The sequence below is a fragment of the Strigops habroptila genome, chromosome 10 (assembly GCF_004027225.2).
Source record: "Strigops habroptila isolate Jane chromosome 10, bStrHab1.2.pri, whole genome shotgun sequence".
Taxonomy (NCBI): domain Eukaryota; kingdom Metazoa; phylum Chordata; class Aves; order Psittaciformes; family Psittacidae; genus Strigops; species Strigops habroptila.
Genome location: NC_046359.1, coordinates 14278495 through 14305049, shown reverse-complemented (window position 1 = coordinate 14305049; position 26555 = coordinate 14278495). Strand labels below are relative to the sequence as shown.

Below are 26555 nucleotides of genomic sequence, written 5' to 3'. Positions count from 1 at the left end.
TGCCATTACAGATTTATTCCAGCGATAAACTTTTGTCACCTGACTCCTTTGCATTTTTTTAACACAAGAGGATCACATGAAGTTTCTCTCCTAACTAGTTTTTAGACTTTACAGAATAAAGTTAAGGGAGAAAGAGAAAAGAGATTCAGGATTAGAAAGTGTTCCTCCAAGTATGAACACAGGAATGGAGTGAAACTTCCAAGTTTCACAGCCATGCACAGTGGGAAACTCACACCATTATCTACTGCTGGGATCAACAGGCAAAAGGACCAAGTACAGGCAGTGACTAGATTTCAGAATTTATTGTAAAAAATAGTATTAAACAATAGGAAAAAAGCCACTTCTTGTTCAACCCACCATATATTGCTTTACGTGGAAACAATGGAAAAATGTGGCAGAAATGTATTTACCCATTCCTATCCATATATCAGATGATCCCAGCTATTCAGGACATGCTCATGGGAAAAATACTGGCACTATCACAGCATATGGAAGTAGAAATAAAAAACAGGCAGTATTTTCAATTGCAGTTGGGAGGCCTATTTCCTGGAGTCTAAAGATCGTGTTGTTTTATCTGTTTTCCTTTAACATAATGTACATTATCAGACTTTCATAACTTCAGACACCGGCAGAAAGCCCTGATTTTTTGCCAGTGGTGACATACCCACCTCAAAGATAAATGTGGAAGTCAGAATGTCTGCCTTATTTCTGTTTGCAATTTCCTTTCCATAGGAACATGCACATGATATAGTTCCTGCTAACAGATATTTAAAGCTTGGCTAGCCCTTTTTCACTTATACCCATTCAGCCCCACTGGAGGTCCTCAGGGCAGCACAAACAATGGAGAACAGACTTCCAACACCACACTGCATATGTTTTGGCCAAAAACTGCTACTTGGTAAGTCTTCTGCTTTTGTCTACAAACAGGAAGATGTCAGATTCTGCATTAAACTGTATTACAAAAAATGTAAACCAATATATTCCACAATTGGGGTTTTTTTTTGTGGATTTTCTAGCTCATGTCAAAACTGTGAAGTACCAGTGTTAACTTGAACAGAGCTCAATTTAAACAGAGCCCCAAAACAATGAGTGCACAGCAGTATTTACCTGGTGTGATTAGCTTCATTATCAACTGGCAAAAAGTTGACTTAGTTTCAGTTTCATGCTCAAAAGCATTAATCAGAGAAAACAAAAAGTTACATGGCACCTTTGAGACCACCTCAGTTTCAAGTCGAGGGATGAACTTACACAGAGATAGGTGCATTATTTTAGGTATGAGTACAGAACCCAAATACTCAGAAAACAGGTCAGCAGAAATATATGGATAATGCTAAATAACAGTACCTCACCATTTTTATTCCACTGCTGTGCTTGCCAAAAACTGCTAACAGCAACCACAACAGTTTGAGGTGGCTCACACGAAGGACAGTCACTGGTGTAGAGTGCAGTGGAAATTTTGATAGTTCTCAAAGAAGATACAATGGAGCAATACAGGAAATTCCAAACTGAGAGGACAAAGTCAAACATTTGTTCTCTTGCACATCATAAGAAGTATGTTTGGTTACAAATTATCACTGCAAACAATCTTCTCTTAGATAAAACTAAAAATGTTTCTACCTAAAAAGCTTTGAGAAGAGTCAAAACCCCACAAACGGTAACTAGAAAGCTTTCTCTAAGTCCTCTTCCCTTCTGAGTTGCAACAGTCTCCTTATTTTAAGGCAGACCCTCATCTTGGTCAATCAATTCTGTTTTGGTGGAGAACACATCAGCCAGCATGTGCTTTGGGATTTCAGATCCCCGTACTTTTAATGTGTAGCAGGCATTCTCTACTTTTGCCAGACTCTGTTTCAAGGTATACAGCTTCTTAGATACTTCGTAAGGTCCAGTGTTGCCAATGAAAGTAAAACCATCATAAATCTGACGTAAGAACTGGCTCAGTTCAAAAGGCGTGTCTATGTCACCATTTCCAACGCTGCTGATGCACAGCCGCATCAGCTCTCCAGTTAGATCAGCCACTCCCAGCAGGTAATCGACAGGCGTTACCTTCAGGCTCCAAGTATGTGGTTGTTTATCATGGGAATTCGAGGTCTGAGGACAGAACAAAGTCCAGTACAGAGAAACATGAAAAAGCAGCCTATAACAGTTCAAATACACACTGACTTATCTGACATTACTGGTAATTGAAAACATTCTGGAAAATTAAATTGCATGGCACTTCCACTCAGTCTGATTTCAGAAGTACTAACCTCCTTCCAGCACACCACAAGGTATGAAAGCATCATTTCCACTGGAAATGAGATTTCCATTCCAGCGAACATGATAAACATACCCTGCTTCTACCATCTCTATTCGCAAACAGAATTATCACATCTTTGTACTAACATTTATTTGCAGTTGCTTTTTTTACTTTTTCTTCTTTTTTGGCTGACAGGTCTCAGCCTAATAGATTTAAATTTTCCCAAAATGGTCTACCCAAAGTTATCAAAGCAGTCAAGAATCAAAGAATCTGCATTATGAAAACCAATCATAAAATTTTGTAGTAGTATCTTGAATTTCAAAATATATTTTCTACCAGAAGCTGATAGGTATAGTTCTCTCAGATCTATTTTATATCAACTGAACTCATTAAAATAGCTAAAAAAATACTTCATGAAGAAAACTCATCACAAAGTTACAGGTTTGTTCCTATATCCAAGTTTCCAATGATTTTTATTGCCAAAATACTGGTAATGTGGGAGACAACACAGGTTTATTTCTGGTCCCTTGCTCCCATGCTGTTCATCCAAATTCACAAGTCTGGTCAGAGGCATGTAGGCAGGGGTTAATAACTCCACAATTTGCTAAAACAAGTGTGCCACAATGGGTTTGCCTCTGGTAAGAACAAATGAACTTAAGCTGAAAACATGGCTTCTTTGGAAATATCTTACCAAGAGAATGAAAAAGAATCAGAAGTGCTTTACAGTAGAATCTCTTCAACAGAAGCAGACTCAGGAATTCATCTCAAGCTGTGCATTACTGTACACTGCACATGCACTGCATGTGCATTTCTGTACATTACTATAAAATTGCCTTTTGTGCCCTGTCAAAAATCAAACTGAACCCAGTTTACTGTGGTCAGTGGCAGTAGTTTGTACCTACGCAAAAAGTTCTATTTAGGGCAGGGAAGGAGTATGGGAAAGTCAAGAAACAGCAGATATGGTATTAGGGCTAAGGTATGATGGTCCTCTGAGGGAAAGTATCAAGATCAACTCCAGGAAGGTTACAAATGACCAAGCTAAGACACATACGGTGCATTTTAACAGAAGGTGAAAACAGTGCCTCCTGTGACTAGTTCAGTACCAGCAGTAAGATTTCATTCACAGAGTTCATCCTGCCTTTGATTCATTTGTTACCCCCAACTTTTGCTACACCACTATACACCAGTATAGTGATGCTTATCAGTAGGCCTCATGGGTAGTCCCAGACATTGAAAATCCCTCCTCTATATTTGTTTGCCAGTATTCACTATCCTGAATCTTTCCCCTTACCAGAAGGAGTTCAGTTTGCTCTGAACAAGAAGGATGTGAAATTTATAAACTTGTATCCCACAGATTTAGTTTACTACTTGTCAGAATAAAAAGCATGTTTTGAAGGAGTCAAAGTCCACATGTATATCTAATATTATTCCACTCGCTGGCCTTATTTAATCAGATGCCAAAAATGTGACTAAGCTTACTCATTGCATTTCCATTTCAGAAAAATGTTTGTCACATGAGAAAAGAAACATTTTTACCGTGTTTGTTGTTTCTTCTCTGTCTTCTGCTGTAAATATTAGTTGTTTGTTGATCTCTTCAACACTAATCAAAGAGCGTGTTTTGATAAAATACTGAAATGAGACCGCCTCAACATATTCCTGAAGTCCTGCAAAAATAGCACAATTAAGACAGTAATTCAAACTCTCCAGCAATGATTCACACTTTATTTATTTATTTTTTTAGAAATCTTTTCAGTGAGACTATTTTAAGGTTACTAGCAAGAAGTTAAAACTAAGATAATCCAGAAATAACATTGAAACATAATCTAACATAGCACGCTTCTGAAGTACAAAAACCAGCCAAGGGCACAGCAGATAAACACTTTAAAGTTTTTACTCCAACTGCATTTTTTATTCAGAACCTGATGCAATTTCAGTATAAAGCATCATATCACTCTCAGAAACATACTGAACAGCAGCTCCCCATAACGACCCTCAGGGGTCCTTAATGGGACCAGTACTGTTCAATATCTTCATCAATGACACAGACAATGGGATCAAGTGCACCCTCAGCAAGTTTGCAGATGACACCAAGCTGAGTGGTGCAGCTGACAAGCCAGAGGGGTGGGATGCCATCCAGAAGGACCTGGACAAACTCACAATTGGGACCAACAAGGTTCAACAAAGGCAAGTGCAGAATCCTGCACGTGGCTCAAGGCACTCCTCAGTTTCAATACAGGCTGGGGGATAAAGGCATTGAGAGCAGCCCTGAGGAGAAGGACTTAGGGGTACTGGTGGGTGAGAAACTGGACATGAACAGCAGTGTGCGCTTGCAGCCCAGAAAGCCAACTGTATCCTGGGCTGCACCAAAAAGAGCGTGACCAGCAGGTCACGGGAGATTGTGCTCTGTTCTTGTGATATTCCACTTGGGAGTACCACGTTCAGCTCTGGCGTCCTCAGCGCAGGAAAGACATGGACCTGTTGGAGCAGGTCCAGAGGAGAGCCACAGAAACAATCAGAGGGCTAGAGCACCTCTCCTATGAAATTAGGTTGAGACAGTTGGGCTTGTTCAGCTTGGAGAAGAGAAGGCTCTCTGGAGACCTTACTGCAGCCTTACAGTACCTGAAGGGGGCCTACAAGGAAGATGGGGACAAATATTTTAGTAGGGCCTGTTGCAATAGGATGAGGGGTGATGGTTTTAAACTAAAAGAGGGTACATTTAGACTAGATAGAAGGAAGACATTTTTTACAATGAGGGTGGTGAAACACTGGAACAGGTTGCCCAGATTAGTGGTGGATGCGCCATCCCCAGAAACATTCAAGGCCAGGCTGGATGTGCTTCTGAGCAACCTGATCCAGTTGAAGATGTCCCTGCTCATTGTGAGGGGGTTGGACTAGATGACCTTGGAAGGTCTGTTCCAATGCAAAGAGCGCTTTTAAAAGACAGCATTTGTACGATGGAGAGTGCAGATCAGTATTTCACAAGTCCACAAAGACACAATGCAGAGAAAAAGACTGCAGATAAATCAAAAGCAGGGCAGGCCACCTACCAAAACCCAGTCATTTCCAAAACAAATTTCCTTTGTTTCACCTTATTAGCAACAGTAGATAATTTTTTAAAATGGAATTTCCTGCTTCTCTATTTTGTGGTAATTAGTGAACAGGCTCCTTAAAACACGCAGGTTAGAACTTACCCTCTAAAAGCAAGGGATTCAGGGGAACAAAAGAAGTTGGTGTGCTGGCAAGGAAATAAAAGATGGGATAATAAAAGTAGCTTGTACCAGATTTGTATGCCATCTGCAGCCACCTGTCACAATTACCTCTCGCTACCTACTTGGCAGATGGTGATTTTCTATATGCATTATTGCAAAGGTGAGATCTAAGAAAGAGTTTGAACGTTCAGACAGCAATTTCACAGGTTGTCAGGTTTTCCTTATGTGCAGAGAGCAGATTTGGGGAAAGCATGTGGGAAAACTTCATAAGCAGAAAGCTGAAGCTGGCACTCTCCATGGAAAAAAAGCAGAACCAAACTGGAAAAAACAGGCCGGGTAGGACTAAGCTAAAAAAAGTTTTGAAGACAAAATCAATGCACATGGATCCCTGACCTATAGACAGAGAAAATGCCAAAGGAACAGACTATAACATGACAGAGATGGCTCTAGCAGAGCCATTCTGAGCCATTCTATGGGGATGGTTTCACTTCAATAGAAGAAAGGAGGTGACACTGTCAGATCATGCTGCAAGGATTAGACAACAGTTTTGCCAGTGTGAAAAGTGAGAAAATGTGGAGGTATCCAAGGGTACCAGAAGCAGAATCCTGGTTCCATTAGAATAATCTTAAAATCCTCAGCTGGCCTCTGCAGGGCCAGGACCTCATCCTACAGAGATATGCAGGAAGCAGCAAATTTAGACACCATCTGGATCAAAGAAAAAGTCTAAATCAAAGAGAACATAGATTTGAATAACAGATGATGGTGGAAATACCCCAAAAACTAGAGGCAACCTCAAGGGAAAATTCAATCGTAGAAGGCTTTCCAAATCACAATAGTGTGACAAGTGACCTGCATGTTCTCCTTTTAAATATGTATCTGCAAGGTGAGCAGGGGCAATTCAGAATGGCAGTTCAGCCTGCGCCCTTCATGCTTCTGTACAGCAGAAGCTCGAAAAGCCAAATAAACATCCAGCAACCAAAGCCACCCTCAGCACTGCTGATCACAAATCAGAACACACACAGGAGCTGCAAGGCCAATTAAACACAAGAATTTAATCAACTGAATTCAGATAAAGCATCCAGGGCACAAGCAATAGAAGAATACTAGATAAAAGCTACTCAGGATCTAAGATAAATAACTTCAGAAGTTGCAAAGAGGTCGATTTCATCACCCATTCCTTTCCCAACTTAACCCTGTGATGTAACACAGCCAGTAATCCATTACGAAATTCTGGCTTTTTCTGTGGATAAGCTGTAAGCTACCAGACACAGTGGCACTTGACAACATCTGTGAGAATCCCTCTCTGCTATCCGTGAAGAAGGCTATCACATGCGAAGAATCGATTTGGCATTTTCTCAGGTTCTCAAGAGATCAAATCAGCTTTCAAACTTTTTGGCAAACAGTTCTCTTGGTCAATCATAACTTCCAGTTTCAGCTCACTCCACTTTAATGCTTCTCCACACATTTTTGTCCTTTTCCAGGGCATGTGTTTTGCTCCTCCATTCATTTATTTTTATGTACTTTATTACAGAGGCATACTTGTATGCATGTACACATAACCATATTTTTACTTCCTCCTGCTGTCCCACCGTAGCTGTCATGTTCCACTCTTCTCCTCACTCCTGTTTAATACCATGTGAATGTTGCACACACAGTCTGGTTTGTCATTTACTGTCACCGTTTCACAATGTGGGAATTATCTCCTACTATGTCCAAGTAAGCCTTACAAAACCTCATCTAAAGTTTCTCCCACTACAGACTGGTAACAAATCCTGGTAATAACTACTTTGCAAAAAATATTCATATTTGCCTTTTTTGTTTTTTTTTTTCCTTTTTAAAGCCCTCCTTCCAGAAGTAGCTACAACATGACACTTCAATGACCCAAGACCTTGAAATAAGGTGTTCTCACATGCAGGTAGAAGGATGTTTAAATATATTATGTTTTAGCTTAATGGTAGGACATCCGCTATTTTCAGCGAACAATCCCCAAGGTGAAAAACCCCAACCCATTTCACTACACCATCCAACAATACCTTTCCCCTTATGCTCTTGTTTTGGATTTACTCCAAAACTGGCTTATTTCTGGATTGAGCTGCCAGTAATGGAATAGTTTGTAAGACTGCCTTTTATGTAGGTTTTTTTCTAGTACACAGATCAAAAATCCCAATTAAAAGCACTGTATTATTTCTACCAGCACTTCTTAAAATTACCCATGTAAGGTAAGAAATGCTTAAGTATTTTGATATTTTACTACATTTACTGGACATAAATAGCTTGTGCTAGTGACAAGTTACAGTGTCTCAGTGTAACAGACTCCTCCTATATTTTGAAAACTTATTTTAACTAGAAAGTTACACTGAGATATCTTCTGAGCACATGTTGTCTATAAAGGACATTTTGTGCCTGAAATTTTGTGCACATTTTTTGACAGCTGTATCAGCTGATACTCAAGACATTTATCCTGATCTGCATATGCAAGCTCTGAGAAAGTACTGTTAAGCAGTTTCTCTAAGAAACTTAGCAAGAAATCAGGTTTATTTGAAAAAACAAGTCATTGGAGCACTCAATCCAAGAGTCAAATGAATGCATGAGAGGTAGGAAAATATAGTTCTATTTAGAAATGAGTAAAGAATAAAAATTCCCTAATTGCAGGAGTCAGGTTAGGCTAAAAAGAATCTAATTCTATCCAAGATGTACATGCAGGCATGCCCAGAAGTTTTAATCCAGAATGACAGATCAAAAAAGAGGTGAAAATTTCCTCCTAAATTTTTGCTTACTTAATTTCCTCCTTTAAATTATCTGTTCAATAGTTAAAATATGGTTTAAAATGGATTTCATGCCTTTCAGTTCTTGATGTTGGCAATGCCAATGCTACCTGCCATCTTCTCAAATAAGCTTCTTCTCTCCCTGTTTCTTCTCAAACTCATTTTCCTTCCATCCCTTTGTCCTCCTTCCTTCCCCTTTATCTTTTTGGTCACAGAGGAGCCTGTGCTGATGGTTAGGACATAAGCAGCCTGTGTTCTCTTACCCTCCTAAACCATGCAGCAGGAATCACAGGCCAATAGCAGCCACTAGAAAGACAGTAGGAAAATACACACAGCAAGTTTCTTCCAGGATCAGTATATGAAGGGTGGGGTGCATTTACAGGGTGAGTCATGTGAAACTACCCACTTGCAAATTCATTGCAAAATCAAAAGAGCACAGCCACAGATCTATCTTATCATCATGTTTAGGCTGGCAAGTTACATTCTCATTAAAAAACCCCAAGCAAACAAAAAATCCAAACCACCAAAAACCACACAACCCCCCCACAGCCCGGGAAAAAAAATCAAATTCTTGTGGAAATCCCAAAGAGAAACCAAAGTTAAACTGGAAAGCTGTTATTATTAAGCTCTGCAGGATATGGAGAGGATGGCAGACTTGAAGAACCCACTTCTACACTCTACATGTTGATCAATGAAAGGGAGAACTTGTAAAATAATCAGAAAATTAACCAGGTACATCAACTGAAATAAATACAAGTAATTAAGTTTAAAAGCGTTAATACACAAATCATTCTGCTTCAGAGGCAGCATGCTATTAAGATGAAACCAACAATTCACAGTTCAGTCTTTTCCATTACAGTTCTCTCCAGACTTGGCAATGATTCCTTAATTCACAAGTCTCTTTCCATGCACAAGTAATAAAAACTTAAGTAATTAAACTAAACAATCAACCTGCTTTGTTGATTGTGAGCATGAAGTCAAAGGTGAATTTTATACTGAAAGAGTGTAAAGCCAGCTATCCTCAGAGACAGGCGTGCTCTGGACATCCTGTTGTGAAAGTTGCTTAAAAGAATAATTTGATAAAACTGATTTGATAAAATAGGACTCACAAACACAAATAAAAGCACTACAGCAAATGTCCATAAAAGATTACAAACTGGGGGAGGAGAGGGAAGGAGGGGAAGAGAGAGAATCTGTTTCTATTCACCGAGTAATACTTCAAAAGCTGCGTCATTACAGCAGGTAGGGTTATGAGTATTAAGGGAACTGGGGAAAGAAAAACCACAGCTAAGTCCATATTCACAGAAACAAACTGCACCATTTTCTCAATCCATTTTTGGAATTATTTTAGTGATCAGTACAAACACAAGGGTGAATATGTCAGGAAAACTTAGTTTAAATAACCCTGAACTGATTATGAATGGAAAATAAATTTTTAGAAGCATATCACATCTAGCAGTGATTTGTCTAAACTGCTTTAATATTCTATTTATTATTATTATTACATTATATCAATATAATTATTATTATATCAGTAAGTTGATACGAATTTCTAGTATTAAGCCCTGAATGCTTTGTTGATTACTCAATTGCTACTTGACACATCTCTGACCACCAAGAAGTTCTGTTCCCTTCTAGCTGCCTGTGTTGAATTGATGTATTTCACATACTGAAGCGTTAATATTGTTTGTACTTTGTTTAAAGTTGAATACACACCAACTTTGGGGAAAAAGGTAATCCCAAAACTAGTCTCTTTTCCCAGTAACTACAGCAACAAATAGAGGTTCCCTATTTAATAGGCACAGATGCCTGTGAGATGTCAGTTATTTCCCCAAAGAGGCACAAAAGCCCTGCAGAGAACAGCAAGGAATATTTTAATCTCTCACTGCAGAGAACAGTGCTATCAAGCCTTTTTGTTATTGTTATTAGAAATATGAGTACCTATGGCAAATGCTAGGGTTAATTTGCAGGTGACTCATTTCGCTTCTACTTAAACACCTGAGGGATGTACCATGGCTACTTTTGTAACCAAGTTTACTGTTCTGAAGGGTTGTGGGGGAGTTTTATTTATTCATCCCCCGATGTAGTAATTCTGAAGTGCAGCCAATGTTCTACAGTTGTTCTTAAAAAACAAACAAAAAAACCCCAAACCACCCCTGTGATAAGTAGTCTTCCCGTTCTCTTTGACTACCTCCAATTGCCTTGATATTTGATAAGAGTTTTAAAAGTCATTCAGCTAGATGGCAAATTTTACACTATTAACAGTCTACACTCGAGGGCAAGTGTTCAAGATACCAAAGAAAGGAAGCTCTGACTGAGCCAGGAAGTTCAATCATCAAAGAAGGAAGGGCAGCTAACACAACACAGCTTCTTCAGTTCAAGCCCCAGTGAAAGTTCTCCTCAAGATGTTTCCATTCAACAGCCCCAACTTGCTAGCACTCCAGAAGCACCAATGGTGGCCGTTTATCTTCATAAATGTAAATCTGGTGTCTCACCATATTTAAAAAAAGGTACATCACTACTCACCAAACCCCATTTCTCACCACATGATGCCAAAACAAAAACCTAATCACCATGTGCTATACTAGTTGTTTCCTGGAATGTAGTTCCTCTATGACACATTCTCCTGTGTGATTTTAAACAAACAAACAAAAAAAAAAGATTCAAAGATTTTTTTTTTCTTGGTCTTCTCTCATGTTCCACCTGCACTTGGTTCCTGTAAAGGCTGGAGAGCTCTGGTCTGTGAATGACTGCTGAGGGGGGTCGAAAAAAATTCCTGAGCCGGAGCACGAGGACTCTCCATTTGCTAACTATGAAATGTATTAAAAGACAACGTCATTAGTTTCAGATTGTCATGTAAATAACTGCAGTATTTGCCACAATAGTACTGCAGGACTTTAAAACAGTCAGGTCTTAACTGGAAAACTTAAGTATGAAAGGACAATCCTTGTTTGGCCCAAGCCACAGCACACATCTTTAAGACTGTATATAGCTTATCTTATGGATTTATGCTGTACAGACGGGCTCCTGCTGAATTTACAGCTTTTGCTGAACTCAATGGCTCATTCAAGAATCAGCTGGTAATCAATGCTCACATAATGCATGCCCTGCTTGGTCATGACTCAATTCACGTTCATTCTCCCAGGGTTGTTTTAAGTTTTTGTGTCTGGTCATACAAACCCTGCAGCAGAAAGTAAAAAGTTGTGCAGTTGCCAATTTTTCACATTCCCTGGAAGAACCTAGGAAAAAGGCATGAACCAGAAATAATAAAAGGGTAGTAAAATGCAACAAGCTGAAGGTATCAAGTTTCACATAAGCAACTTGCAGCCTGAAGAAAATCAGTTTGACAAAGTCTGTTGGCACGCTTGGTGATGCAAATACACCAGAAAAACAGAGAAAGTAACAAAACACAGAAACAAAGAAATTAACTAAATTAGATCTGATAAATATTAGTTTATTCACTGCGAATTCTGTTAATTTTCCAGTAAAATCAGGAAACTTTGTTTCCATTTCTGGCATTTTACCTCTCACCCACAACAGCAAAGAGATTAATTCTTCAGTTACATCCTGTTCCTGTGTTACTATGTTTTCCCACCATCTTGCAGAAATCTGATTGCTTCCTTCATGGACAGCTTTCCTTTCAAGTTCTAGGTGTATTCAAGTCTTTCTCTGAGTGAGACATTCACAATTAATGATACCTTCCTTATGCAGTAAAAAAGCTTTTCCTTTGTATCGCAAATCTATAATTAAATATGCCACCTATTTTTATCAGGTTTTAAACCCTCTTAAAGGAAAAAATGTCTTAGTTTTACTGTTCCTGATGTACAGAATAGTTCTTTACCTTGGTATTACTTCAGAAATACACAGGTGTCTACAAATACAAAAGTAGCTAGCACTGCTCGAGTAGCCACTGTTCTTTCCATATTATGAGTAAAAAAGTTAAGAACAAAAAAAACAGGTAATACAGAAATCATTACGTGGATAGTTCCTTTAGTTGGTGTTCCAATTAAAATCCTTCATACAGTACCAAAAAAACCCCAATATTACTTAAATAATCAGTAATCTAAATCTGGCCTGCTTGGATGGACCTCTCTCATCTCCAGAGCATTTCTTACAGCATCATGTCTGGTGGTCCTACATACTGCAGTTAAAAAACAGTATTCTAGTACAATTAAAATATTTCTTTTTCATCCATGCAGGCTTGTCTGTCTTCAAGCCAGCAATGCAGTTTGTTGCAGTATGATTACAGGCCTGAAGTGACTCTAAACGGCATAAGGCAGGAGACAGAAATAAGCTCCATTATATCATTCTCTCGGAACACAAATAGTGCCTGCACAAGATAAATTATGTGTGAGACTGCGTCAATGCTGAACTTTTACACAGAATTTCCCACATCAGCAGCAGCAGAAGCAGTCACAGAGCAATAGTTTTGACAAGGTGCTGACATTTTACAGTCTCGTCATCTAATCCTATTGAGAGCAAGTGCAGACATGATAAAGAGCTAATGAGCTTCTCTGTGCACACCACTCCGCTCACCACCGCTGCTAGCTCAGGCACACAGCAAACAGAAAGGTCAGCCAACAATGCTCTAGTTGCATCTACTATCATCATCCTGCGCCACACTACTGAAGAAGCCCCAGAAGAGTTATGGGCTCCTCATTCCACATCTTGTCTATCAGCTGTGAAGATAATACCACACCTAGCTCTTGGCAGAATCTGATGACCTCATTGTAAGAACATCAACACATAGTTAAAACTATCACCCCAAGAGGTTTTTCAGTCAAGCTGCCCTATAATATACATATAAATAAATATACATAAAAAATAGTTTAACCCCTCAAAAACCTTAGAATTCTCTCACATGTCCTTATTATTAAGGGAAAAAAAAAAAAAAATTAAGTTTCCAAATAGCTAGAGATTTCATTTTTTTAAAAATCACATTAAAAAAGTACTCCATACAATCCCACACAATGCCAACCTACAAAGTAAATCTTAAGTGTCCCTCTGCGTTACACAAGTTTTGCATATATGCAGCACAGATTTAGAACATGCATAGAATAATTCACGATTAAATCCTAACATAGAATCACAGCATCAACTAGGTTGAAAAGGCCTTTAATATCATCAAATCCAACCATTTAGCCTAGCACTGCCAAGTCCACCACTAGACTATGTCCCTAAGTGACACATGGTTACAAATATTAAATATCTCCAGGGATGGTGACTCCACCACTTCCCTGGGCAGCCTGTTCCAATGCTTGACAACCCTTTCAGTGAAGAAATGTTTCCTAATATCCAACCTAAATCTTCTCTGGCACAACTTGAAGCCATTTCCTCTTGTCCTATCACTTCTTATTTAGGAGAAGAGACTGACCCCCACTTCACTATAAACTGCTTTCAGGGAGTTGTAGAGACTGGTAAGGTCTCCCCTGAGCCTCCTTTTCTCCAGAGTAAACACCCCCACTTCCCTCAGCCGCTCCTCATCAGACTTGTGCTCTGGACCTTTCACCAGCTTCGTTGCCCTTCTCTGGACACATTCCAGCACCTCAACGTCTCTCTTGTAGTGAAGGGCCCAAAACACACTATTTGAGGTGCAGCCTCACCAGCGCCAAGTACAGGGGGACAACCCCTTTCCCGGTCCTGCTGGCCACACTATTGCTGATACAGGTCAGGATGCCGGTGGCCTTCTAGGCCACCTGGGCACAAGCCAGCTCATGTTCAGGCAGCTGTTGACCAACATCCCCAGATCCTTTTCCTCTGGGCAGCTTTCCAGCCACTCTTCCCTAAGCCTATAGCGTTGCGACCCAAGCACAGGACCCACCACATGTTGTAGGCTTGTACATATCTTGTCTTTAAGGCTCATACAGATCTTTCCTGTATACTACTGATATTTTCCTTAGCATTTTAGAGTTAAATATACATATATAAATACCCAAACACACATATATGCATATATAAAATCCTGAACACTTTTTTCCTCCCCTTCCTAAATTCATACCATGTTTTTCAGTCCCTTTCTTGCACAGTGTCTCACAACAATTTTAAAGAAACAGTACACATTTCCTCACAGGATATATAAGGTATACACTGCGAAGTGGGGCAAAGGAGCAGGAATTCTATATTACAAATAGTAAAGCTTTAAAAATACCAACAAAGCATAACATTCTAACATAACAAATGGAGAGCTCTACATTAAAAAATGACTTCATTATTTCAGTATCTCTTTGTTTGCTTGTTTAATCATCCCCTGGGACAATCTGTACTGTTAAGAAACGTGTAGAAAACAGTCATCAGTTTTTGTTGTTGTTCAATTAGTGCTATACTCAGTGTTTGAGCTCATGCAAGTGTCCTTTGGGGAAACGTCCTGCGTGCCATTAGCACTATTCTTAATGAGGGAAAGCATGAAAACTCCTTTAGTGCTCTGCCAGAATTGTTTTATCTTCAAGTCAAAAGAACAACTGCTTGGAGTAACCCCAAAAAAAGCATTTAACAATTACAAGTGGCAAACAATATTCCCAAGCATTATACTCCTAGCACTCTTCTATTTATAGGCTAATAGTTATTATGCTGAATAAAATATGTATTAGGCAGCTTTATTATGCAGACAGTCATGATTCCCTAGTTACAGCTGCTATGATGGTTTCCATTATAAGCCCAGTTTTGATCTCTTTTACTCTTTCTGTGAGAGGTAGGGTGGGGAACAGGAGGATGTTTCATGTTTGGTTTCAAGACAAAGGAGAATATTTTTAGGAAGTTTGAGGTTAATTGGACATGCTGCTTTTGAGATATGGGACACAGGCGTTTCTTTATTCTTTTTTGAAGAAAAAAGCAGTTTAATGGCATGTTTTTGTTCATAAAAAGCTTTTTAACTAGTTCTCCAGAATTTCTTTAAAATACCAAATCAGAATTGAAAACTAGGTGAAAGGAAGTTCAAAACTTACAGCTCTAGGAAATACATAACAGACAAAAGATCTAGCACTTTTCCTAGCTACATGTATTTTCTAAAAGGCATGCAAGCTTTTTCCACTATGAGAAAAGCAAAGCTACAATTAAAGAATACTAGACTTAAAAACAAAACTAAACCAAACATTCTTTAACTCTTACCACTGTATCCCTCCCAATTACAGTTCTTCCTAAACAGTGGGGGGCAGAGGGAATAAAACATTCTCTCTTACAGATGTTCTTTATCTAACTGTTCCCTCATTCTTCATATTTCTAGTTTTTCTGTCTCTGCTTCACAATCCTGACATCAAGCACCTTCACGTTTCTGACACCTCCTTGATCCCAGCTTCAGCACGATCAAGATCTGCAAGTCTTTAAGCCTACATATTCCTTTTTTTTGCCACTCCAATGACTAACTGGAGAGCAGAGGATTTAATAAACAAGGTAAGATTAAAGCTCTGCCTAAAAGTTCACATTTCATACTTGTCATACATACAAGCTCATTTAAAATGTGTAAAAGCATACCCTGTATTCTCAGGGACACATGCTTACGTTCTAACACACACCCTTACAAAACAATGGACACCAGCTGACACAAACTCCCTTCACAGAGGAGCATCCTGTAAAAGAGCTAGAATTCAAGTAGACACTGTTGTTGACCTACAGAAATGTGATGAAGGCAACTTATTTCAGTTGGATTTTATATACAGTCTTCTAAATGAGGCAAGAACTGCCTAATTACAGAAACAATGGGGAGATCTAGAATGGGGAGGCCAGGCAGTATTATATAACCAATACATTATATAACCAGTGATACTCCACAAACTTGCCACTTACTCATGTCACCTGAAAAGAAAAGGTAGAAGTACAGCTATTCCCAGTTCTAACTCTAGAAATGCAATGAGGGCTGCATATTTCTATCTTTTTAGTTCTGTCCAAAAAAACACAAAGTTCAGGCATTTATTTGAGACACTCCACACCTAATTTCTGGAAAGATGAACAGCAGAGTCTACTTCTCCTTCCTCTTTATTACTTAGTATACTAATACCTCTTTGCTTTCCTTTCTTTTCATCTAGAAAGGTCAATAAGATTCATTCTCTTAAGTTGTCTCAAGACTGTGGTAAGAAAATTCTTTAACTCCATGACAATCTTGCTCCAAGCCTCATGCAACTGTTACGGATGTGCTCTTGTGCATATAACTGCATGCAGCTATGAAGGATGTGAAGGTCCTTCAATGGGTCTAGAGGAGGGCAACAAAGCTGGTGGAAGGGCTGGAAGGAATGTCCTGTGAGGAGCTGCTAAGGACTTTGGGCTTACCTAGTTTGGAGAGGATGCTGAGGGGCAATCTCATTGCTCTCTGCAGCTTCCTGAGGAGGGGAAGTGAAGAGGGAGGTGCTGATCTCTTCTCCCTGGGATCCAGTGATAGGACACATGGGAATGGTTCAAAGCTGTGCCAGGGGAGGTTTAGACTGGACATTAGCAAGCATTCCTTTACTGAGAGGGTGGTCAGACACTGAACAGGCTTCCTAAAGAGATGATCAATGCCCCAACCTGTCAGTGTTTAAGAGGCATTTGCACAATGCCCTTAATAACACGCTTTAAGTTTTGTCAGCCCTGAACTGGTGAGACAGTTGGACTATGTGATCATTGTAGGTCCCTCTATCTGAAATAGTCTATTCTACTCTAAATAGCTTTGCAGCTGTGGAGGCATTGAGTCATCATACACCTGCAGCAGGCCTCTAACTTCCTACACTAGAGGTCTATAGTAATCTGGCTTGCTCTACAGTGGACAAATACATCTTAGTCATTTTAAGAGTCATTTAAAACACTGAGGGAAAGCTTTAGAAATGCTGAATTGTTTCAGACAGCATATTTTCAGTTGTCTTCTAAAGAGTTTCTTCAGGTCCATTTTGCTATTACAGGTATCTTCATGCCAGTCAGAAATTGATTATGCAGGAGAGTCAGTGTAGCTGACTGTGTAGGAATATTTATCAACTACACAAGGCAAACCTGAACAGAAATTTTTTCAGTAGTTTCTTTACCCTCAGGTTGCTCTGGCTAGCTTCAGTTTACATATCTTTAATATAAAAAAGATAAATATAACTTTTCAGGTTAGAAAATATGTATTTTTAAAAAAAACAAACACAGTAATTAATTTTTTTTTTTTTTTTACTCAGAGGAGGGAATCCAGAAGTAGAAACTTAGCATCAGTTTTGCTCACTTACTTTATAAGACATGGGTACACACAGAAGTTACTGCACAGTAAGTTTCCATATGCCTGCTATGTAGGCAGGCATAGTCTATTACATCTGATATGAATGCAAGCTATTTCCAGGTAGGCTGCCCCTCAGTAAAAACAGAGATAGGTATGCCTCTTTGAATTTACCCACACAAAGCCATGTACTAAGAAAACAGAGACAATTCAGGTGAATCAGCTGATACAGGGTAACTGGTTACCCCATAGCAATTTCGCTCACATGGCAAGGCTGACAGCTTGTATCAAGAGGTCTCACCAAGATTCACGGGGTAGCAGACCTCAAATGCTGCCGTTCTATAGATAGCATTATATGACCCACGCAGGACTACAAGCTTTAGGGGTTATTCAGACAAGGTTTACAAGTCTCAACGAAGCTTTCAAAAATATTTGTTCATAACACTAAATGCAAGGATTTTCAGCTTTTATAAGCAGTACTTAGAATGAAAATCAAAACACATTTTCAGCATGTCAAGATACTCGTAATATACCTGGACTATGATTGCTCATGGTTTGAGGTCATAATAGCGTCAGAGTTTTGAATTATCTCTTTCTTTTCATTTCCTCATTACAGTACTAAGCTATATATAGCAGCAAGTCACACATAGTTTAAGTGGCTGTTTAAGAGCAACTACTTACATTTAATTTGAACAACCCCATGCACCACAGGTAAGCGGACTGTGGAACTGAATTAGAGCTATGAAGACTAGCATGACAAGCTGCTTCTGGTTCAGAAGTGCCCAAAACGAGCTTTCACTTAAGAGCTGTCTCACTCTTAACCAACTTAAGTTTGTGTAAAACGTAAGTTAACCTGTGCACTGTTTGTCTTGTAAATTACATAGATATATTTGCTGCTGGTTTATCAAACCAATCCTATGGACATTTTTAAACAAAGCATTCAGTGCAAATCTTCAGGTCTCCTCAGCTGAAGAAGTCTTGCCTAAACAAGGAAAGATATACAGGAGTCCAATATGTTTAAAATGAGACTGATAAACACAAGACACTTCTATGCATGGGCAAGAGGTCAAAGAAGCAATTACATATTTTACTTACGTGTTGCTGAAAACAAGATTTTACAATTTTAGGTAAGATTCATGTTATCAGCAAAGATTCAGCAAAGAAATATGATTTGACGGCAAGAGTCATGAAAGCACTGAGATTTAGTATCTCAAGGATGTTAGTAAAGACTGCTATTTACAGAGAGGGACAGAAAAAGATGTGATAGAAACAGTATAAACTCAGATTTAATGCTTGTAACACAGAGGCAGAAGCACATTCTGAGTCTTTAGAAGGAAGAAAATGCTAATCTAAGGATTTTAATTCATTAACTTTATCAACTCAAAATGGGATCATTTCATAAGACAGTCACTCCCACTTTCCTCCCAGACACTATAACCTTCCAGATGGGGTAAATGCTCCTCACTCAGAGGACAACAGCCAGTACCTTTATTAGAACTACTCCCAACTTCAGTTTTAGTCTGCGTCCAAATTTTTCCAGATGTAGTCTCCAATTTAAATCTTTGTTTAACTGCAATGATAAGACGACTGAAGGGCAATAGCCGCTCTAATATGAAAGCCAGATTTGCTAACAATGAAGATTAATCTGAGTCCTGATTTATAAGCATAGAAATGTCACACATTCAGACCTTGCAGCATGATGAGGAACCACTGCCACATAAAGAGAAACTGAGCTTAGTGCCAAATAGCATATTTTCCCTATTTTAAAATAATATACCTGGAGATATAGCTCTGTGGAACTGATACACGTCTTCTCCAATCAGTTCTTGTGCAACCTGCTTAATCTTCCGTCGGACAGCATCTAGCTTTACTTCAGATTCATTTAATATTTCTTCCCCATTGGGAGCACTGCAATCATAAAAGATAAACTGAAACAGCAGCTTTCAGAACATGAACAAACAGTTAAAAGAAGTATTATACATTTTCTTCTACTAACCAATACATTTTCAATGGCTTCAGGAAAAAGCAAAGCTTATACTGGAATGAGAAACCGTTTAATTTCCATTAATACCTACTGCAGATGCTGAAGTTCCGTAGATTCTTACCAGGAAAATAATCAACCAGCCAAATAGTTCTGGTAGCATGATGTTTATTCCAGATGAGGATTTTAATTATTGCTTAAGTAAGAACAATGAGAAACATGTGCAAAGGCTTCAAAAAAGTATTCCAGAAAACCAGCAGTATTTGCAGAAGTCCTTCAACCTCTTGAAAAAATAAATCAATATTTTGCAATACACTACCATATTGCAAAATATAATACATGACTTATTTCTACATGTGATTTTTTTTAATTATTTTTTTTTAGGAAGTAATTATGGACTATACTATTCAGGAACAGCCGAAATATTTGATTCACAACCACAATATATACTTGGCATTTAAAGTTTAGTCCATCTCATTTTCTTTAAACTTCCCCCTCCCCATCAAATAATCTATATGGTATACTAGTTTACAGTCTATTTAAGGAAATCCTGATAGACTGGTCTCAAGAATATATTTAAAAGCAAACAGTAAAGTTTACAGAGAGTAAAGCCACAGTAATAGTGAAAAGCAAAGAAAGAAATAAAAATACAGCACAGAAAGCTTCCACTCCCACAAAACCAGGAATATCTTACAAAACAGGAATCTAGAATTTGGAGTAAAGAGGAAGCTTTTTTGGTTTTCTTTCCCTTATCGGTTCCCAGCTACCTAGCCCCTGCAGTGGGAGTAGCTATTTACAGTCAAGGCTGTAGCGGTTACTGGAACTGTCACAATGCCTGTTTGAGAACAAGACCAAATTAAAACGAGGATAACTTCGTAACACCTATTTATAACTGTTACTACTATGGTAACTATAAATAGTTACTAATACAGCAGAATGCATTGATTGGTAACAAAAAATAACTACAAATACAAGGATCAGAGAGAACTGTTATAATACATAAGACCAGTGTTTGACACATACAGTTAAGGATTTTATACAGCAGGCTATGCAAAGCTTGAAATTTTCCTGTTATTCTTCAAGTTTGTCTGTGACTTTCAAAGATTGCTTGGAGGCTCATAAGAACACAAACATATGGAAGCTCAAAACTTCACACAAAAGCCTCTTAGGTTGCAGTATTTACTGAAGTAAACAAAACCCAGGTCACCTCCTCTTTGCATTGATGACCTAGCGTGGGACTGCAGCAATCAAAATGGTGAAGTAACTGCAGAGGCAACCAACCTGAAGGAAGGGTGCATGATCTTCTCTCCCAGTTTGCTGAAAGCTGGAAAGGTCTCTTAAGCTGTTACACTCTACTACTCTGATCCTGTTTAATACATCAATAAAACCAACAGAGAAACCTGAACCAGCATCTTTCATTCTCTAACTGGAGCGTGCATTCATTAGCTGCCATCTACCCAAAACGATGTTTATGGGAAGTTAATTAAATTCTCTCGACAGAACAATGCAACTATTAATCCCAAACACAGACAACACTGCAAGGCAGTCTCTAGGTTTCTGTGAGCACTTTAACGCTTGATACGACTCACCTGATAAACCTGTGGAGCAGAAATATTGTTCTTTTGCTTTCAATAGTTATATCACGACTGAGCTTCACGAGCCGTTCATATTTATCATGCCTGGTGTCAAGCTCCAGCTGAAATGCTGCAGAGGCAATCATTACAGGAACAAGCCTGGTTATCACATGTATACAGCATAGGGGAAAAGCAGAGAGCCTGTGCTACAGCAACTGCTTATGGGCCCCAGCCCCACCAGCCCTTTCCCCCGCTTGCCTTTTCCAAGGGTGGGCAGTGCAGCTGCTCCTGTGTGGGGCACGGCTGCAGATGCCACCACTGCCAGAGCTGCAAAAGTCAACATCAATACTACTTTTGTTGAGTAAGTCAGGTTTAAATACACATCAACCCTGACGATGCTTTAAGACAGCCCAAACAATTTTAGGAGAAAATACTTGTTTTAGCTAGTAAATCTATTCTGCGATACTGCTGCTCAGGAAACTGACTTAGAATTTCACCCAATTTCAGAAAGATAAACTAAAAAATAGACCCTTACAATCACTAATAAATAAGATTGACCAGTCCTTAAAAACAAACAAACAAAAAAGGCATTTGACCAAGGCACATACACTGTTAAAATGCACCATTTAATAAAAAGAAAGGGTTGCATCCCAACTAGACGTGGCCAAAAGTCAAATACATTCATATCCCTAAGAACTAAAGGTACTAAAGCAAACCAAGATCAAAAATAAGATTTCTGACTTACTGATGTAAATTCTGTCTAACCACATTGAACAAAAAGAACAGAGGATGTGTATCTGGTTATCACAGTCAAACATGAATGTTTCACAGATACCATTAACATTTTATAGACCATTATTCCACTAAATAAACCGTTAATAGATACTCATAAGAAATCTAACATTTCCTGCGTAACTGTCTGAGGTGTGAGAGTGTCTGTATGAGAAGATGGCGAAACTGAGCTAAGAAGTTAAATTTTTAAAGGGTCTGATAAGAGAGTATCCTTTAGAAAAAGCACAGCAGTTTGCTGACAAGCAGTTTAGATAAAGCTGCAAAAATAACAGTACATCTCATCACTTTGATAAAAACTTGGTTCCGCTTCTTTTGTTCTGTACTCCCCAATCTTCTTCTGAAACTCCAAGTCACAAATGCTCCTACTGATCTTTTAAGTTTTTCACGTGTTCGATTGGTATCTCTCTTCTAAATTCTGAGAGTCAAGTCCACCACTGAATTGTCATCAAGAAGAAATTTTCCCTCAGATTCTAGTGACAGAACTTGAGGGAGGGTGACTGGTACTTTCCTTTGTAGGATGCCGTATAGGGCATTTGCAATGACCATTTACAAATTTCATCTTCCAGGACATTTGCTACTCTGAGAAACTACAGTATTACCAATGACTCTCATCTCTTCTGGATAGCTGTGGCTTTTAGACTTTTATGTTAGATTTTAAACCTGTTAGGGACTACTAGGAAGTGTTTTGTGACATGAAGTAAAACACTGACAAATACCCCAACCTTCAGCCTGAAAAGATGCAAGATAACATACTGTACTGCCTAAAACTGCAAAGGATTAGAACTCTGTAGATTCTCCAGGTTAACGCATTGAGACCACACAGCCATTTCCTCCACACATTCCACTTTAATGTCATAGATCATGGACTCAGACTCTATTGCTTGTGTTCATGCAAATTCAGACCATCAAAAAAGACACTTGGTAAATCTTAACCTTACAAACCAAGATACTATCCACCCTCTGTATCACTGAGCTGTCATATTTAAAATGTATTAAGCAAAAAAAGGTGTAACTGAATACTCCTTGGTTTTTGATTAATTATTATTATAGAAGACAATTTCTCATTAAATTTTTAGACATCTTTGGTGCCAAGAGATAACGATGTCAATTCAAGCACAACTCTTTTCCAAGGAGATGAAAAATGTCACACATTATGTTGTTTAAATTCAGACAACATATATAGAAATAGTGTGCCGCTCCAGACCACCTTACACAGCTTGCTAAATTATAAGCCGCCTGGAGCACACCTCTTCTTAAAGCTTATGCCTGATGTGGAGACAAAGACCACCATTGTCTCCACCTGGGGCTTAGAAGCACTAGTGTAATAGAAAGAGTGGATCTCTGAAAAGATGAATAAATCATGTCCCTTACCTTATTTCTGAAATGAGCCAAATGCTGCTGACTGGATCTCATGGGAAAGGAGGGAAACAAGTGTGTTGAGTCTGAGCTAATGACAACCTTATGATCAATTGATATGCTTAAGGGTGAAAAATTAAAGTTTAAAGTACAGCTGCTCTACTCAATTCAAGCACAAGTGTATGTACGTTATTCAATATAAAAGTTCAGGGGTCAATGTTAATGATCTGCCAAGATGATTTACACAGGAGGAAAAAAATCTGTTTTAAAGAAAGCAAGGGAATTTCATGATGTTGAAGGGACGATCTAGAACAGCCATCTGACTCTTACTCCTTCACTCTCCTTAGCTTCATTAAAAATAGGCAGGATGGGGAAAATTTTACACCAAGAATTAATCTGTTCCCTTCCTTCTTCTGTCAAGACTTCTCATTTCTGAAGTTCACCTTTGCCTGGTTATTTTGCCTTGTTATTTTGCCTTGTCTAATGAGAAATTTCAATTAAATTTACTGAAGCTTAAATCTGGTTTTGTGCAAAACCCTATAAAAACAGTTTGGTTGGAGGGAAGTTTACACTTGCTTATTTAAAGAAACCTAAATATAAGCTAATTCATAAAGGCAAACAAACTGAACTAAGTGTCTACATATAGGTCTGCATTAGTTAGCTGAACTCTTATTTTTTAAAAAGCACATGTATAAACAGCTACCAACTCACAAATCAATGCATCCAGGTCTACATTAAAGTAGCTTAAGTCATCTATGCACCAGAGCCAAGGTCAAGAGCTAAGAGCCTTCTCAGTCTCCCCAGTGGGAGCCATTTCCTCCTCTTGTCACCATGGCTCAGATTTTGCATTACCCTTCTGCAGATCTTAGTTTTCTGCCACCAAAGGACTCTGTCACCTGTTGTCTGGCTGAACACTTACTCAGCTTGCTTAGCACCAGGTTCAGCACAAGCAGGGGGTTGGGGGAACAGCAGGTAGGATGAAAAAGGAAGCAAGTCATGAGTCAGGTGGAGCTCTGTGAAACCCCACTGTCAGTACTTTACTGCATAAAAAGCAAAACACCAAGCTCTAAATGTGTGAAGCACGAGTCCAACCAGTTTCAAGTTTCTCCCCAGAGAAGCTGGTTTATTCCATCACTAAATACTAGCTATTTCCTAGCAATTTGTACACCACATTTTTATAATGTGGCTTCCTAAACGCTTACTTACATTTGAAAGATGTCATCAAAGCTGAAGATGGAGTAACATTCTCTTTTTCCTCTCTTTTTTGACCGCGTGGAAAATTGTCATGCTTTCGTTTTCTGAACCCACCCGATCCTATTAATAGAACATACACACACACACACAAATGTATTTTAAAAATAAAGTAGTTTTCCCAGAGAATAAGCAGCATCAGAACACTGTCTTCAAAGCACTCCCAACTGTAACCATATTTTACAGGATGGCGTACGATAAACTGGATGAATCTTATTACCAACTGATGTCATCTTCATGTTAGCGTCTTCCACCACATTCCTAGGGAAAATTAGGAAAAATCCTACCAATTTTAATGGATGAATATGGTAGGATTCCAAGTCCCTTTTTTTTTGTTTTTGGTAAGGTCTTCACACCCTTTCATGTTTCCTTTCTGTAAGGGAATGGCTGCATGGAAATCCTTGTTTTAGCAAGAGCCTACACGATTAGATTTTCTTTTTTCCTTTTAATTATTTTAAATATTCAGATTGACCAGAGCCACTGAAGTATTTTCAATATTGTAATTATTTTGTGTTGTGGGCCTTCAGTAATCACAAAAAGCAGCAAGGCATAATTTAAGTAAACTACCATTAGCCAGGTATGCACGTTTAGCTCCTGCAGAGGAGCATCTTAGGTCCTTACATTCTGCCCATTAACCAGTTCTCTTCTCTTTTCAACCCGACACAGCTGTTCCCTTCAACGGGCCTTATATGCCTTTTCCTTAGCCTCCCTCTTCAAACCCTTACCCAGAGCTCACCTCTCTTGGACTGTGTTTTACTACCAATTTACACCTTGTAGTGTTTCTTCCTTTTGTCCTTCCTTCACCTAGGATTGACTCACTGTGCCATTTAGGTTTTACGCATTCCTCCCTCTAGCTACCACCTTTTTGTGACAGCCATACACTTTGTGTTCCTAACAGAGGCCAAAATTTGGCAAACTTGCATACAAGCATACCTTTTTGAATATGTGGAGTGCTCTCAATTTCCTTAAAAGAAGAACAAAAGGAAACTACTTAAAAGTTACAGACGAACACTGGATTTTAAAATGTTTCCGTTTAATTGTTTATTATCCCAAAGCAAAGCCAGAAGTGGGCGTAGTTACTTTCTAAAAGAGGAAACTAAAAATCATTTTTTCCTTCTTTTCTGTTAGGACACGAGTTCAGGGTTTTGTTTTTCCTGTAGCAGCTGAACACATTACAAACACAGCCCCTGAAATAGTGCAGAGAATTAAACTCTCTGCAGTATTCTCGAAGTTGGAACATCATAATGACCTACAGGAAAAAACAGGCCCTCCTGAAGTGTGTGTGTGACAAATAGAGAGAAGAGGTTCCACAGAGCAACTCAACAACTTGAACATCAGAAAACCACAGACTGCAGTAACAATAACTTAAGACTTGATTTTTTTAAAGTAAAAATGCCAGCTTCCTTGTTGCAGGGCCCACTTTCTGGCTGAAGGGAGGGAGGTCTGTGACTGCCTAGGCTAACCAAACACAGACGCCACAAGGTGAATGCTGTGTTACTGAGAGTTAGTTACCATTACAAGTACTACACGGGTTTAATACGTAGCTTTTGGCCGTAGCAACCACTTTTTTTGCCATCAAGGATGAAGATTTCTGAAGCTACATTCACATCTGCAAAGCCCAAGCGGGAAGGCACCAACACCTCCGCAGAAACGGCCTCTCTCGGTGTGAGGGCAGCGTTTGGTGCCACAGCCGAAGGGAACCACTGCTCAGGGCAGAGGCTCACCCTTCCGCCTCTCCTAGCCGCAGGGCCTCCCCGCTCTCGCCACCTCCATCTCCTCCTCACGCCTTGTCTCCTGCCGACTCAAGGCGCTGAACTGGCCCTTGAGGCCCCGCACGGCCACCGGCCCCTGGACCGCCCCTCGGCGGCGGCAGGCGGCGCACGGCCCGCACGCCCCGAGGGACGAGCGCCCGCCCATAGCCCTGCGCGCCAGGCGGCGGCGGCGGCCTCGCTCGGGCACCTCCGGGGGCCGCGGGACTCGCCTCGGCCGGGCGGGGGCCGCAGCCGCGCTGCGCCGCGCAGGGACGAGCCGCCGGCTCCAGCCGCCGCCGGGCCGGGGAGTGAGGGAGGGGAGGCACGCACGCCGCCGCCGTCACCTTCCTTGCCGCTCATCCCGCTGCCGCCGCCGAGCCAGGCCGCGCACCCCCGGCAACCCGCTGCCGCCCCGCGCACCGGCACGGCCCCGCCGCGCCGCCCTAGCGCGGTGCCCGCGCAGGTGCCCGACGGAAAAACGCCACA

The 26555-nt window shown here is 39.7% G+C and overlaps 1 protein-coding gene across 4 annotated transcripts; it reads right to left on the bottom strand.

Moving 5' to 3' along the window:
• TSNAX (translin associated factor X) lies at positions 1 to 26555 on the bottom strand. 4 transcript variants are annotated; one of them, XM_030499699.1, is made up of 7 exons: positions 26414 to 26458; positions 25252 to 25282; positions 24274 to 24381; positions 20935 to 21049; positions 19142 to 19272; positions 3773 to 3900; positions 1 to 2088 (listed from the first exon to the last, which is right to left on the bottom strand). In XM_030499699.1, exons 3-7 carry the CDS (start codon positions 24287 to 24289, stop codon positions 1714 to 1716), a joined length of 765 nt encoding a protein of 254 aa, XP_030355559.1. In that variant the 5' UTR covers positions 24290 to 24381; positions 25252 to 25282; positions 26414 to 26458; the 3' UTR covers positions 1 to 1713. The 4 variants fall into 4 exon arrangements, with proteins under 4 accessions (XP_030355559.1, XP_030355556.1, XP_030355558.1 ...); XM_030499696.1 differs by lacking the exon at positions 25252 to 25282 and having other exon boundaries at positions 26300 to 26555; XM_030499698.1 differs by lacking the exon at positions 25252 to 25282 and having other exon boundaries at positions 26414 to 26518.